The following is a 13,415-nucleotide window of genomic DNA, read 5'->3' on the forward strand; positions in this document are numbered from 1 at the left end:
TTTAAGAAATCTTTTTAGGGGTTATGGAGAGATAGCTCAGCAGTTAAAAGTACCAGTTGCTCTTGCAGAGGGCCCCGAGTTGATTCCTAACATTCACATGGTGACTAACAGCAATCTGTAACTTTAATTCCAAAGTATCTGATGCCCTCTTCTGACCCTTGAGGGCACTGGGCATGTAGATGTTGTCACATATTTACATGAAGGCAGGATACAGATACACATAAATAAATCTAAATGATTTAAAAATATTTTTATTCTTTGAAAATTTAATAGAGTGTATTTTGACCATTTCACCCTACTGCTCCTAACTCCTCTCAGATTCACTCCTCCCTCCCTCATAGTGTCCCCAGTTTTGTGTCCTTTTTAAAAAATGATCCATGAGGTACTTCTCATATACTCCTTGGTGTAGGGCATCCACTGGAGTTTGGTTGATTTACCAGGGGCCACAACCTTAAAAATTGGGTTTTCTCTTCCCCAGAAGCTATCAGTTGTCTGTAACTCTGCAGTTATGAGTGGGAGCTCATGCCCCTGTCCCTTTCAATGCTATAGTGTTGACTTGCTTGATTTCATGCAGGCGGCCATAGCTGATAAGAGTTCATGAGTGCAGTAGTCCTGTCATGTCCCGAAGAAACTCTTTGGATCCAGTCCAACTCTGGATTTCAGAGTCTTGCTGCCCTTTTTCTTCAATGGTCACTGAGCCTTGGGATTTGGGCACTGCCTCATTTCTGTTGAGCACTTCATTGACAACTTTTTATTACTGTTGACAGTTTTTTGCTACTGCTACCACTACCACCATTACCACTACTACTACTTCTACTGGGTCTTCTTGAGACAGAGTCTCACCTATGTAACCCTAACTGACCAATGTGTAGATCAGGCTGGCTTGAACTCACAGAAGTATTTCTGCCTCTGTAAGTGCTAGAATCAAATGCATGTGCCATCGCACCAGCTGTCTTTTGTTTTGTTTTTGGTTTGCTTTTTAGTGTACTTTATAAGTTAGGAGGGCTGGTATTCAGAGTTCAAGTGGAGAGACTTGCTTTAAATAAAATGAAACATCTTTCTTTGAAAAAGAAAGAAAGCATTTTCTAATAGGCTTGATGTGGGGAGGAGTAAAAGAGTTTAGGTCTAATTATTTCAATTTCCTTTTTCTATTTCTTCTGAAGACAGGGTTTTTCTCTGTATCCCTGACTGCCCTGGAACTCTCTCTGTAGACCAGGCTGACCTTGAACTTACAGAGATCCACCTGTCTCTGCCCTCCTAGTGCTGGGAATAACAGTGTGTGCTACTACCACCTGGCCTATTTCAGTTTACTTACAGTAAGATATCATGTCATCTCTGGAGAGTAAGGGTGCTATCTGGATAAGTTTCTGCCCTCCCTGTGTGCTCCCTGAATCAGTAGATGCAGCATCCATGACCTAAGAGCTCACTTAAAGTACACCATCTCCTTTTCACATTCACCGAATGAAAATATGTATTTTAACTAGATTTGGGGAAGGGGGGGTGCGGATCAGGACTTGGGGTTAAGGTCTTGCTATCCGTAGCCCTTGCTGCCTTGGTACTCACTCTATAGCCAGACTGGACTGAAACTTAACAGCAGTTCTTCTAACTCAGTTTCCTCAGTGCAAAGGACAACTTGGGGGACTTGATTCTCTTCTTCTGACATTTGGATCTCAGAGATTGAGCTCAGATAATCAGGCTTTATTTGCTGTAAGTGCCTTTATCTGCTAAGCCACCTCACTGGCTGATTGCTCAGCTCTTTTCTAGTTATTGTTTCACATTAGTTTGAGAGTTTGTAGAAGCCTGGAAGGTACTAGATAGTGTCAAGTGCCCCCACTGAGCACTGACCATTGGTGTATGCTGACAGCATCTCACGTGGTTGTGTAATTTTCTTTTTAGGTCTACCTGACTGTAGAAGCAAACAAAATGTGAATGATTCAGCTCATTCAAATTAGAAAGTCAGCTGAGCAAGTGAGACTTAGAGACTGGAGTGACATGGGGTTGAAAGTGGCTGAAGTGGTCAAGCAGGGAAGAAAGCAAAGCCATGTACAGGTGGTAGGCCAGGAGCACATGGACTCATCATAGGGCTACAGTTATAATTAACAGGTTGGAGACCAGATGAAAAGAGAATAAGATAGTGCATGACGTGAAAATGGAAGGCTCTGGTCAGAGTGGTTTATCAGGTTCAGAGAATTAGGCTTAGTCTAACATCCTATTTGTTGTACAGATTTCTTGCTTTTATGATACTCTTTGTTTCAAAGTACATTAAACAATGAACAAACAGCCTGTGACTTTCTTGGAAAGAATCTAATTCAAACATTGTTACCAGTCTGAAATTTTCCATGTATTTTTCTAGTCTGTCCTTGGAGTATAAGATTAAACAAACCTGTTTTATCTTCTATTTCATAACCCTTGAATACTTGAAAGTAGTTGTCATATTTTCTCTAGTCTAGACACCCTTAGCTTGTTAAATTATGGTACAGTTGTAGTGTGTAAGCTGAATGATAGACAGGGCTAGCGTATCAATGTGTAGGAGATTTGTAAGAGAGCACTGAGGTCAGTGAAATCAGAGAATTCTTGTGTGCATTTGCCTTTTCCAGAGATAGAGAAGGCAATAAGCAACCTCAACTTCTGGGCCTTGTTTTAGAACAAATGGACCAGGCTAGCCTTAAGAAGCTATTATTCACTATCTTTCCTAATCCATCCTTGAACCATCACAACAGTTCCTTGGCTTTTGATATCAACAGGCTTCAGAGCAACAAGGGCGGACACAGGCACTGTAAATGCACTAAAGCTATTTTGTTTTGTGTGTGTGGTCCCCCCCTCCTACCCCCCTCCACCAACAGTTTCTTTTGTGTAGCCCTGGCTGCCCTGGAACTTGCTCCGTAGAGCAGATGACCTGGAACTCGCTGAGTTCCACCTGCCTCTGCCTCACAAATACTGGGTTAGAGGTGTGTGCCACCACTGCCTGGGAGTTAAGTAGTTCTTATTTGGTTGTAGTTTAGAGTGTGGATTCCTTCTAATTCTCAATGTCTTGCCCCATTTTTCCATTGCACATAGACTTCTGAATGGGACTCGGAATGCCTTACATCCCTGCAGCCCCTTCCTCTTCCTACACCTCCAGCAGCAAATGAGGCACATCTGCAGACTGCAGCCATTTCCCTGTGGACAGTGGTGGCTGCTGTGCAGGCCATAGAGAGGAAAGTGGAGGTCCACAGCCGGCGACTCCTCCATCTAGAAGGCAGGACAGGGACAGCAGAGAAGAAACTAGCAAGCTGTGAAAAGACAGTGGCAGAGCTTGGGAACCAGCTGGATGGCAAGTGGGCCGTGCTGGGGACCTTGCTGCAGGAGTATGGGCTGCTTCAGCGGCGGTTGGAGAACTTGGAGAACTTGTTGAGAAACAGGAACTTCTGGATCCTGCGGCTGCCCCCAGGTATTAAAGGAGATATCCCAAAGGTAATACCCTACTTCTGGGCTACAGCAGTACGACTCGCTCAGACACTTGCAGTAAGAAGTAGTCAGTGACTGAGATATTTCTATTTCCTCTTAAAATTTCTTAGGTTAGTGGAACTGTGAAGGGGTTTTGTGTTTGTCTTTGAGAACTATACTGTATTAATGATATCTTTCTTTATTATTTATTTTTATTTTGAGATAGTACTGTAACCCAGGCTGGCCTTGAACTGCTGATTTTCTGCCTCTACCTCCCAAGTGGTAGCATGGCAGGCATGGGACACCAGTGGCTCAGTACACATGGACAGTGTCAAACTCCCAGTGAGAAAACTCTTTCTAATCCAGACTTGGCTCTCTGGCAAATGAAGTTTTTTCCCTTAATTTCTTTCACTTTTACGTGCGTAGGAGTCACTTCTCTCTTTGTTAAACTGTCACAATCTCAGTGGGAAAAAGGAGTCCAATATCATTTAAGTCAGTCAATTTGAATTCTGTTGACAATTTTGGTGAAAAGTTGGAGGGAAGACTGTGTGTGGGATTATAGTCAGTGGCTATTACAAGGACCAGGCTCATCTGTGAGTCTAGGCTGTCACAGAACAGGCATGCTGAGATGCTAGTGCTCTGTCTTCTGAAGGAACTAGTTTAGAAAACAGGAAGTTTGGATGATCACTGTTTGACAGTAATATGCCTAGTTTCCAGACATACTTGTTCACTCATAATTTTTTTCATAGCACAGACTTTTAAAAATTCTTTAAAAAATTTTTTGGGTGTAGGCATGCCTTTATTCCTAGCACTCTGGAAGCAGAGAAGCCTCTTTGTGACTTAAAGGACACCGTTGTCTACATAGTGGTTCTGGGACAGCCAGGAATAAAAAAGAAAAAAAAAAAAGAAACCCAAAGCTCATTCGCTCTCTCCCCCCCCCATATGTGTGTGTCTGTCTGTCTATCTATCTATCTATCTATCTATCTATCTATCTATCTATCTGTGGGGCATAGGATTTTGATATGTAGCCCACACCTGTCCACAATTTAGAATCTTGCCTCAGCCTCTCAAGTAATGGGATTGCAGGCATGAGACCTGGAGTCTACAACTATTTCTTGAATACATTTTTGCTTGTTCTACATGTTTTCCTGAAGAAAAAAAAAACCTATAACACATAAAACACATTTAAATAATTTAATAAAGGTAAAGATAGGTGCTTTCTAGTGTTCTGTTTCCAAATGTATACCTGAGAAGGTCTCACTAAGAACCCCCTAGCCCCACCCTAACCACTGTCTAGAACACAGGGTGTTTTTAAAGGCAGAAACTACATCCTGGCATCTTGGCTCAGCAGCTCCAGGAGAGCTTTGCAGAAGTACCCAGTTTGTAGCAAGCAGTTTTAACAGAAGCTAAGATAAGTGGAGGGGGTTCTCTATAATCAGGCAGTTTTAAGGAAAGCGAAGATAGTTAGCTAGGACATTTTTACCTTTGGTTCCTAGAATAAAGTTGCATCATTTTTCTATGGAAGGAGATCAGATTCTAGTTAAACCTAGAATGACTTCAGTAAAAATATAAAATGGAGGAACCTCTGCACTGTCTTGCTTCGTCATAATACTTCAGGAGGTAGAAGGAATGAACCCTTGGCAGTGTTAGGTTCAAGAAATTCAAGGAAGGGTGAAGAGCCACTGACATGGAGATTGTATTGTTAGTTATGAGATGGAAGAGATGGCTCTAGTGAGCATGGATAACAAGCGATCAAGCTTCAGAGGTAGAAGGAGGAGTGAGCAGAGGAACCTCAGCAGGATACACTGGTGAGGTAGTAGGAAAACAAACAGCAAAGTAGGAGGTGCCACAGAGCTAAGGTGCCACAGAGCTAAGGTGGAAAACAGCATTTCTAGCAGAGTTATGATTTGCCAGTTACCACACTGGGAGGTCTAGAAAGATAAGGACAGTGAACATGACTGGCAACATGGCTGTCAGAGGAGATCTTGACCTAACTTGTTTTGAGTGGCAAGATAGAGGTAGAAGACAGAATACCATAGTTGTAGAGTAAACAGAAAAAGAATAATGGGACTAGAGTTTCTTTGTTTTTCTTTCTTTCTTTTTTTCTTAGGTGTAAGTATAGAACTATTAAAAGTAAGGGGCTGGAGAACACTGGCTGCATTTCTAGAGGACCCAGGTTCTATTCCCAGCATTTACATGGAAGCTCACAACCCGTTAAGGGGGATCTGTTGTGGTTTCCACAGGTACAAGGTGTGCATATGGAACACATACATGCAGGTGAATAATATGCATTTAGAAAAAGTTGTTTAAGATGAGAGTAGAAGCTTAGAATGTACTCTAGGATTCCTCAGAAGCAAGTGTTGTTTTTCTCCTTATCTTTCCAGAGAGAATTTATTAATACTGCAGCAGATGTATATATTATAAACATATGTACATTATATAGAGATATATAACTTTTACATGATTAATTTATATAATATATATTATTCATGTTGTTTTTACTTATAGTATGGTGTTTTATTGTTATAAAATCCTAACATTCTGGTGTAAGAGATGGGAACATAACCATTACTAGCTTTAGTAAATCATACAGAGTTATCCAAGGTGTCATAGCAAAGGAAATTTCAAATTCTTTTCTTCATGAGTATTAGCTAGAGTCTTATTAAGTACAAAGAAATGAAGGCTTGAAGTTTAACCAGAGTCAGGCATGGTAAACACATACCTGTAATCCCAGCATTCAGGAGGCTCAGGCAGAAAATTTTATGCATGATCAAGGACAGCCTGATCTACTAATAAGTAACAGGCCAATCATACCAAGCACACACACACACACACACTGGACAGAAATATTGTTCAATTGCCAGAGATTGCCTAGCATGCATGAAGCTGTGGCACTATATAACGCTGAATATGATAACACATCCATGTAATTCCAACACCCAAGAGATGGAGAGAAGATCAGAAGTTTAAGGTCATTCTTATCTATACAGCAAGTGTAAAGCTAGCCTGTGCTAAGTGAGACTACCTCAAAAAAAAAAAAAAGGAGTGAAAAGGCTTATGCCTTTTAATCCTAGCACTTGAGAGGCAGAAGCAGGCAAAACTGGGTCTTGATATAGTACTTCCTACTCTGTATTTTATTTGCATATTTTGGGCCCTTCAGATGTCCTTTGGTAATCACTTAAATTTAGTTTTTATTAATAGAATAGTAGTTAATTTAGTTTTAGCAGTTAAGTTAGTGAAATACCTAGAGAAATACATAACATTTAACTGTCTTAAATTCCAAAGGCATATATAAAATAATACAATTCCTTTCAGGTATTTCATTATGAAATTAAAATGTGTTTAGTTCTATTCAAAGCATACTGAAAATTTGGACTGGAAGATATGGTTCTGTTGGTAGAGTGTTTAACTCGATTGTACTAGGCCCTGCTTTTAATGAATGTCTCCTCCCTCCCTCCCTCCCTCCCTCCCTCCCTCCCTCCCTCCCTTCCTTCCTTTCTTTATTTTTAATGAGTGTAGTTTTTGAAAATTACATTTTGTCACATGGGGCACATGCTTGCCATAGCCCATGAGTAGAGGTCAGGACACCACTTTCTCAGGTGTCAGGTCTCTCCTTCCACCTTGTTTTTAAGGCAGAGTCTCATTGTTTCTCTCAGTGCACTTTCATCTTGTTCCAGGAATCCATCTCAGAGTGTCAGGCTTGTTGCAAACATCAGCACTTCACACGCTGCTCCATTTTCTTAGTCTTAAGTCTATGAACATTTTAAGAGGTTAAAGATGCAGAGACTAAAAGGTTTCAGAATGCCTGTGTTAAGATTGCAGTTGTTTCTAATATCATCATCATCATTATTTTGTGTACCGTTGTTTTGCCTGTATATGTGTGTGTTCACTGTGCTTGGTGACTGTTGGGGACCAGAAGAAGGCATTAGATCCCCTGGAACTGGAGTTACAAATAACTGCAAGCTGCTATATAGTTGCTGGGAATCAAACTTAGATCCTCTGGAAGAGCAGCCAGTGCTCTTAACCACTGGGCTACCCTTCCCCTTGCAGCCGTTTCTCTAAGGCTCCAAGTCATAGCTCTTGTGTCTTCTAGTAGAGATGTTCTTTTTCTACTAGATACTTTCACTGTATTCTCAAGTCTGGAAGTGTTGTGTATTTGTTACTTCATATTCTCTTTTCTCTAAGACTTCTTGGTGTCTTTTTCTGACCTGGATTCATATTCTGGCTTCTCTTCAGATCTTAAATCTAATCTGGGTCCATTGCTTTCTTGACCTACTGTACGTGTCTTGTGCTAGGACTACCTCTACTCATTCCTTTATGGCATGCAGTGTGTTCTAGCACCAGTATACATCTTTACCCATTTGTTTCCTGGAGTACATCCCCAAATTATTAAGAAAAGGCGCATAGGAGGCATACTTCATATAGGAAATCTCTTTAATTTAATGTGGGAGTGCCAAATACAGTATTATATACCTGTAATCCCAGTGCTTAGGAGATCGAGGCAGAAGGATTGCTGTGAGTACAAGACTAGTCTGAGCTACATGGCAAAACCATATCTACAAAATCCAAAACAGCAAAACACAAGGAAACAACAAAAATGCAGAGGAATAATAATTTAATATGAGATTCTTCTTTTAGCTAGTTCTATGATTTCTGTGAAAATACTTCTTCCTTAAGAGATTTTGAGACATTGCTTCATTCTCTCTCTCTGTTTGGTTTATTCAAACAGGATTTCATTATATATCCTTGGCAGGCCTGCAATTCACTATATAGACTATCCTCAAACTCAGAGACTAAACCCAAATTCCATCTTTTTTAGGGTCATCCCACCTCTATTAGAAATCTGCTTGTAAAATGTCCTGTCTCTGTTACCAACTACCTATGATCATATGCCTTTTTAAAAACAGAAATCATACTTTAGTTTTGGTGCTTAGGGAGAACTTTGTATGTAGTGGATATTAAGAACTGCTTTGTAGTTGTTTCTACTCTGGGTGCCTGTGAATAATGGTCTCTGTAGCCGCCTGCCACCACACGAACTTGGTGAACTTGGTTACTGGGTGGGAGGCCTGAGCTGTAAGGGAGGAAAGGTGAGAGAAGACAGATTTCTGTTCAAAGACCCAAGGTTTACCAAGAGTCTGTGCTTATAAAGGGGGGAGGCCCATCCCCTGCTTCTTGATACTTTGTTGCCAAGTTGTTAGCACTAGTCTGCCAGAGCTGTTAGCACTAGGTCAATTCCCTGACAATTCCACAGGTTATCAGCTATCTCAGGAATATCTCAGGGAGACAGGTTCAGCCTCTCAGCAGGTAGCAGAGCAGCAGAGCAGCAGTGCAGCAGCAGGTGACAGAACAATAAAACCTTCTAGGTCAGAAGGCTCCACCCCAGGTAGTCTCACTCACAGTGGCAGCAAAGTCAGAACCAGCCTGCTCAAGGCTGGGGGAGGCTACAGTCTCAAAGCATAGAGCTCTAGAGGTTAATTCCTCATCTTCCAACATCTTTTCTATTATGTCAGATAATACTTGGCAGCTAAATAGATACTAGTATTTACTTAATGAAGTCAAGAATGGTGACATAGACCTGTAATCCCAATACTCTGGAGACTGAGACATGAGGATCATGAATTTCAGGCCAACTTAAGATATACTGTGAGTTCCAGGCCAGGCAGGCTATATAATGAGACCTTATCTGAAATAGTAAATAAAACAAATGGAACATTATTGAATAAGGAAGCTTTTTTTTGTTTTGTTTTGTTTTTGTTTTTTTCGAGACAGGGTTTCTCTGTATAGCCCTGGCAGTCCTGGAACTCACTTTGTAGACCAGGCTGGCCTCGAACTCAGAAATCCGCCTGCCTCTGCCTCCTGAGTGCTGGGATTAAAGGCGTGCACCACCACGCCCAGCCAGAATCTTGACACCAGTGACTCAGTGTAGCTCAGAGGTGGAGTACCTCACCTAGCACATGTAAGAGCCTGAGGTCAGCAGTGGGTTTGTAATGCAACAAAACCAAACCAAATCCAAAGACAGTAAAAAGTCCAGTGGTCTGGGCATGGTGACATCTACCTGTCATTCTAGCACTTGAGAGGTGAAGTTGGGGGTGGGGGTGGGGGCACGAGTTTAAAGCCAGTCTGGGCTGTATGAGACTCTGTCTCAATTACTAAGTAAATAAATAATAAAATAGAGTGGAATAACTTGTTAAGTCTTCTAGAAAGTAGAATGTCCAGAGGCTGAAGTGTCAGAATTAAGAGCTGAAAAAGAATTCTGCTGTTCAAGTAGAAAATCCCCCAAAGAGGCTGGGCTTGGTGGCACAGGCCTAGAATCTAACACTGGGGAGGTGGCGACAGGAACATCGTCTTAAGCCCATCCTTGGCTACAAAGCAAGTTCTAGATTAGACTGGGCTGCAAATATTCCATCTGTAAAAAACAATCCAAACAGTCCTTCAAAGACCGTGAGAATAATGAGTTTGTTCTCTAATGTCTAAAAGTGTCAGCTAAATTATAGGCTAACTGCTTGGGAGAAAAACGCTACAAAACAGTATTGGAGTGTTGCTCAGCGGTACAGCATTTGTGTGGCACATCTAAAGCCCTAGGGTTAACACCAGGTATTACAAGAAACAAAAGTTAGCAGTGTCAGACAAAATATCCTTTAAGTCAGCCAGTAAACCATATAAAATTGGACAAGAATTCCATTGACTCATGAACTTTAAAAAAAAATTCAAACTAGATACAAAAAAATGGAGGTAGCAAGATCTCAACATGAACTGGAGAGAGAAGAATAAGATCCAGCATGAGCTGGAGAGCCAGATAATGAAGGTCTCAAGTCAGCTAACGAGTACTACCAAGCCCTCTCAGTGCAAAGGAAGCTGAGGGCTTCTGTGCACCTGAGTTCAGGAGTCTGAGAGCAGCCTTAGCAGTATAGTAAAGCCTGCATTCCTGAAAGTAAAAACAGATCATGAATTAGTATGTAAAGTAAGTGAAGTTCATCAGAAATTGTGGCACTTAATTTTACAAATGAGAACAAATTTGAGGGCTGGAGAGATGATTCAGGCGTTAAAGGCTAGGCATGCAACTAAAGATGTTAAGAGTTTGGTTCCTATCACTCATGACTTTCTCTCCACCCTACCCCCCAAAAGAAAGAAAAACTAGAATTTGAGAACAGATTAGTCTATTTAGAGAAAATGAAAATGGAGCATGATGTATGGAAGCAATCTGAGAAAGATCAATGTGAAGAAAAATTGTTGATTTTACAGATGGCATAAGAGTTAGCCAGAGAGGAACTTCAGAGTGTTAGTTAAACATCAACAAGTTGCAAACATTGAAATACAGAAAATGGAAAATGCATTGAAAATGGAAGAAAAAAAAAAAGAAAATTCCGATCCAAAACAGCAAATAGGTGGTTTGTGGATTTAGGTGACATCTTTTTTTTTTTAGTTAGAGAATGAATTGCTGAATTCAAACCAAATATTGAAGGAAACAGTGGAAGAGGAGAAAACAGGGATAATAAAATTTAAGAAGCCAAACTAAAAACATGTAACCAGAATCTTGCGCGCGCTCGACTCGACCAGCAAGAACTACGCTGCAACAGGATCCTTCTGCACACGTTTATTGGGAGAGCTTGATTGCAGAGGCGAAAAGACTTTTTGCCCAGAGCTGGTGCTGCTTTTATAGGCCTAGGAGAGGCGTGTCTCATACCCTGATTGGTTATGCACTAAGCCTCATTTGCATGTTCCTCATCTGATTGGCTGCTCTCTCTCAGTACCTCACTGAGCCTCATTATCATACCTCATTTGCATGTCTCACATCCGATTGGTTATACTCTCAGTACCTTACAGAACCTCATTATCATGCCTGGGCCAGGCAGTGTTTTTGCAAAAAACTTTACTGCATATGTACACATTGGCTGTTTGTCCAATCTTATGCATGGTGGCCAGCAGTAGTCAGTGCCACTCAGCAACGGCACATGTGGCTTCCCACATCTCCCCCTGTTTGTTTTAATAAAATGAGGCTGGACTAGGCCTGTGCAATTATGCCCATCCGCCGTGGCTCCTGTTTTAGGTCGGACTGTGCACGAGGAAAGTTGCCCGTCTCTGGATACCGCAGTGCTGTGTGACAATAACTGCTAAATGACCTAGGGCGAACTCTGCAAAAGAGGCCAGCCAAAAATTGAATTAGTGGGGAAATCATGATCACCCTATTGATGAGCAAGGGCTGATCAATGATCGTTGAGTCTCTCTCATCTAATCTCATGCTGACTAATTCTTGAGCATAGATAACCAAATTTCAGGGGAGGAGCCGTTTTCAATAGCTAAAAGTGCCTGAGTTACAATCACCTTGTCACGTTTTTGTTGGGTTCTGAATTTGCATACCAACCAGAGCATGAACGCCAGTCCACAGCATATGGCAGCACCAAACAAAATCACTCCCACCCATTCCTTAAAGTAAGAAAAAGCAGAGGTAAACCAAGAGGTAAAGTCTCCGAGGGTCACTGGTTCCACTCTGGTCCCATTAAGGTTCAGGATCTGCATCTGCAGTCTCGTCTGCAACCTCTCCAGCTCCTGCGACCAGTTCCCTTTCAGGTAATTTGATAGGTCTGTACTTTTAATAAAAGAATTATTAATATACTTATTGGGAGTAATGCACACATGCGATGTGGATGCCACACAACTCATTTGTATGACATCCATCATCCGTTCCATATTATGTTGTAAAATATCCACTCTCTGATTCACTAACATTAACCCTGAGGCGATATGAGAATCCACCTTTTGCAGGGTAAGCAATGCTTCAGAGGATTTTTCTGCTATCTGACTTATGGTGTCAGCAGTATCAATTTGATGGGCCATTGCAGTTCCTGCGGTAACTGCTGATGCCGCGGACACTACAATGGCTGTAACAATGGCAGCTGTGATTCCAAAACCTCTCTTTTGCCGAATAAGACTCGTTATTGGGAACTTCTCTGGATCTGCCTCAACAGGCACAGGGACAAAGATTGGTAGATGAACCACTAAGGCTAAGAATTTGGTTCCATTCCAGCATTGCGTCAAAAAACAAGTAACATTTGTACAATCTAACCATTCTGTATTATTTTGAAATTCAGCCAATATAAAGAAAAATGGAGGATTGACACAAACTTCTACTGGAGAAGTAGTCATATTAGTTGTCACATTATCTAAATGAGTAGAGGTATTGGAAAGAGTGGCAGAAACATTCAATATCTCATGAAAGGTTCCAGTCAGCAATGCAAAGGCTGACAGACTGGTACTAGCACCTGCCTCATTGCTTAAAATCCATGGGTAATATGGCCAAATATTTTCTTTCCCTGTAGCATCTCCTTTATCGTTCATTATAGCAAAATCTAGTGGGGGTGACAAAACAAAACCCTTTGCTATTTCTTTCCGAGGAAAAATTTTTGATTGACAAGGTGAAAAAACTATAGGAAATGCGAGGTCCGGATGACACCAAGGCATGCTGCGTATAGCAGTAGCATTGCCAACAGGCCATCGTGATCTTTTGGGAATGGTCACCTTTCCCTTTATCATAATAGTGGTGATGTTTATAGGTGAAATTATATTATTTTCAACATCACCTGAGCCTGATTGCGCTCCTTGAGCAACTTGCGTTAAAGCATTAAACAACACTCCAGAGCTCACCTTATTTTGGCTAATGGGATCTGCCCAATTAGAGATAATCTTTTTCTTTAAAAATATACAGGGTGTAAAAGGTTTATCCACATTATGCACAAAGCATAGTGTATAATTCAAATGAAAACTAGTACTATTATACACCCGTGGCTCTTGAGGAGTTTGTCGTGCACAAGGCGCATCCAAATAACATTCCGTTGCAAAAAATAAAGGCAAGGTAGAAGAATTGGAATGTACCGGTAAAGGTACTGGCCATGATCTTACTATGGCCCACAAAGGTATACTTATCCCGGTCTCAATCATCAGGAGCAGGAGAATCATCTTGGGGTTCATCTTGCTCTTTCACGGTCCTTGTC

General features: G+C 41.3%; 1 protein-coding gene across 3 annotated transcripts in view; it reads left to right on the plus strand.

Annotated features, from left to right (window-relative positions):
* Zfp398 (zinc finger protein 398) overlaps positions 1 to 13,415 on the plus strand; it is a 37,910-nt gene that overhangs the window by 1,562 nt on the left and 22,933 nt on the right. For 2 of the 3 annotated variants that reach the window (XM_030255435.1, NM_027477.3), the window contains exon 2: positions 3,058 to 3,453. The exons of the other annotated variant lie outside the window; for it this stretch is intronic. Coding sequence is in view for 1 of the 2 variants with exons in the window: in NM_027477.3 (NP_081753.1) it covers positions 3,058 to 3,453 (396 nt within the window). In the remaining variant the exon portion in view is untranslated. The remainder of the gene's footprint in view (positions 1 to 3,057; positions 3,454 to 13,415) is intronic. 3 annotated transcript variants of the gene reach the window in all.

This window comes from Mus musculus, chromosome 6 (genome assembly GCF_000001635.26).
Source record: "Mus musculus strain C57BL/6J chromosome 6, GRCm38.p6 C57BL/6J".
Classification (NCBI taxonomy): domain Eukaryota; kingdom Metazoa; phylum Chordata; class Mammalia; order Rodentia; family Muridae; genus Mus; species Mus musculus.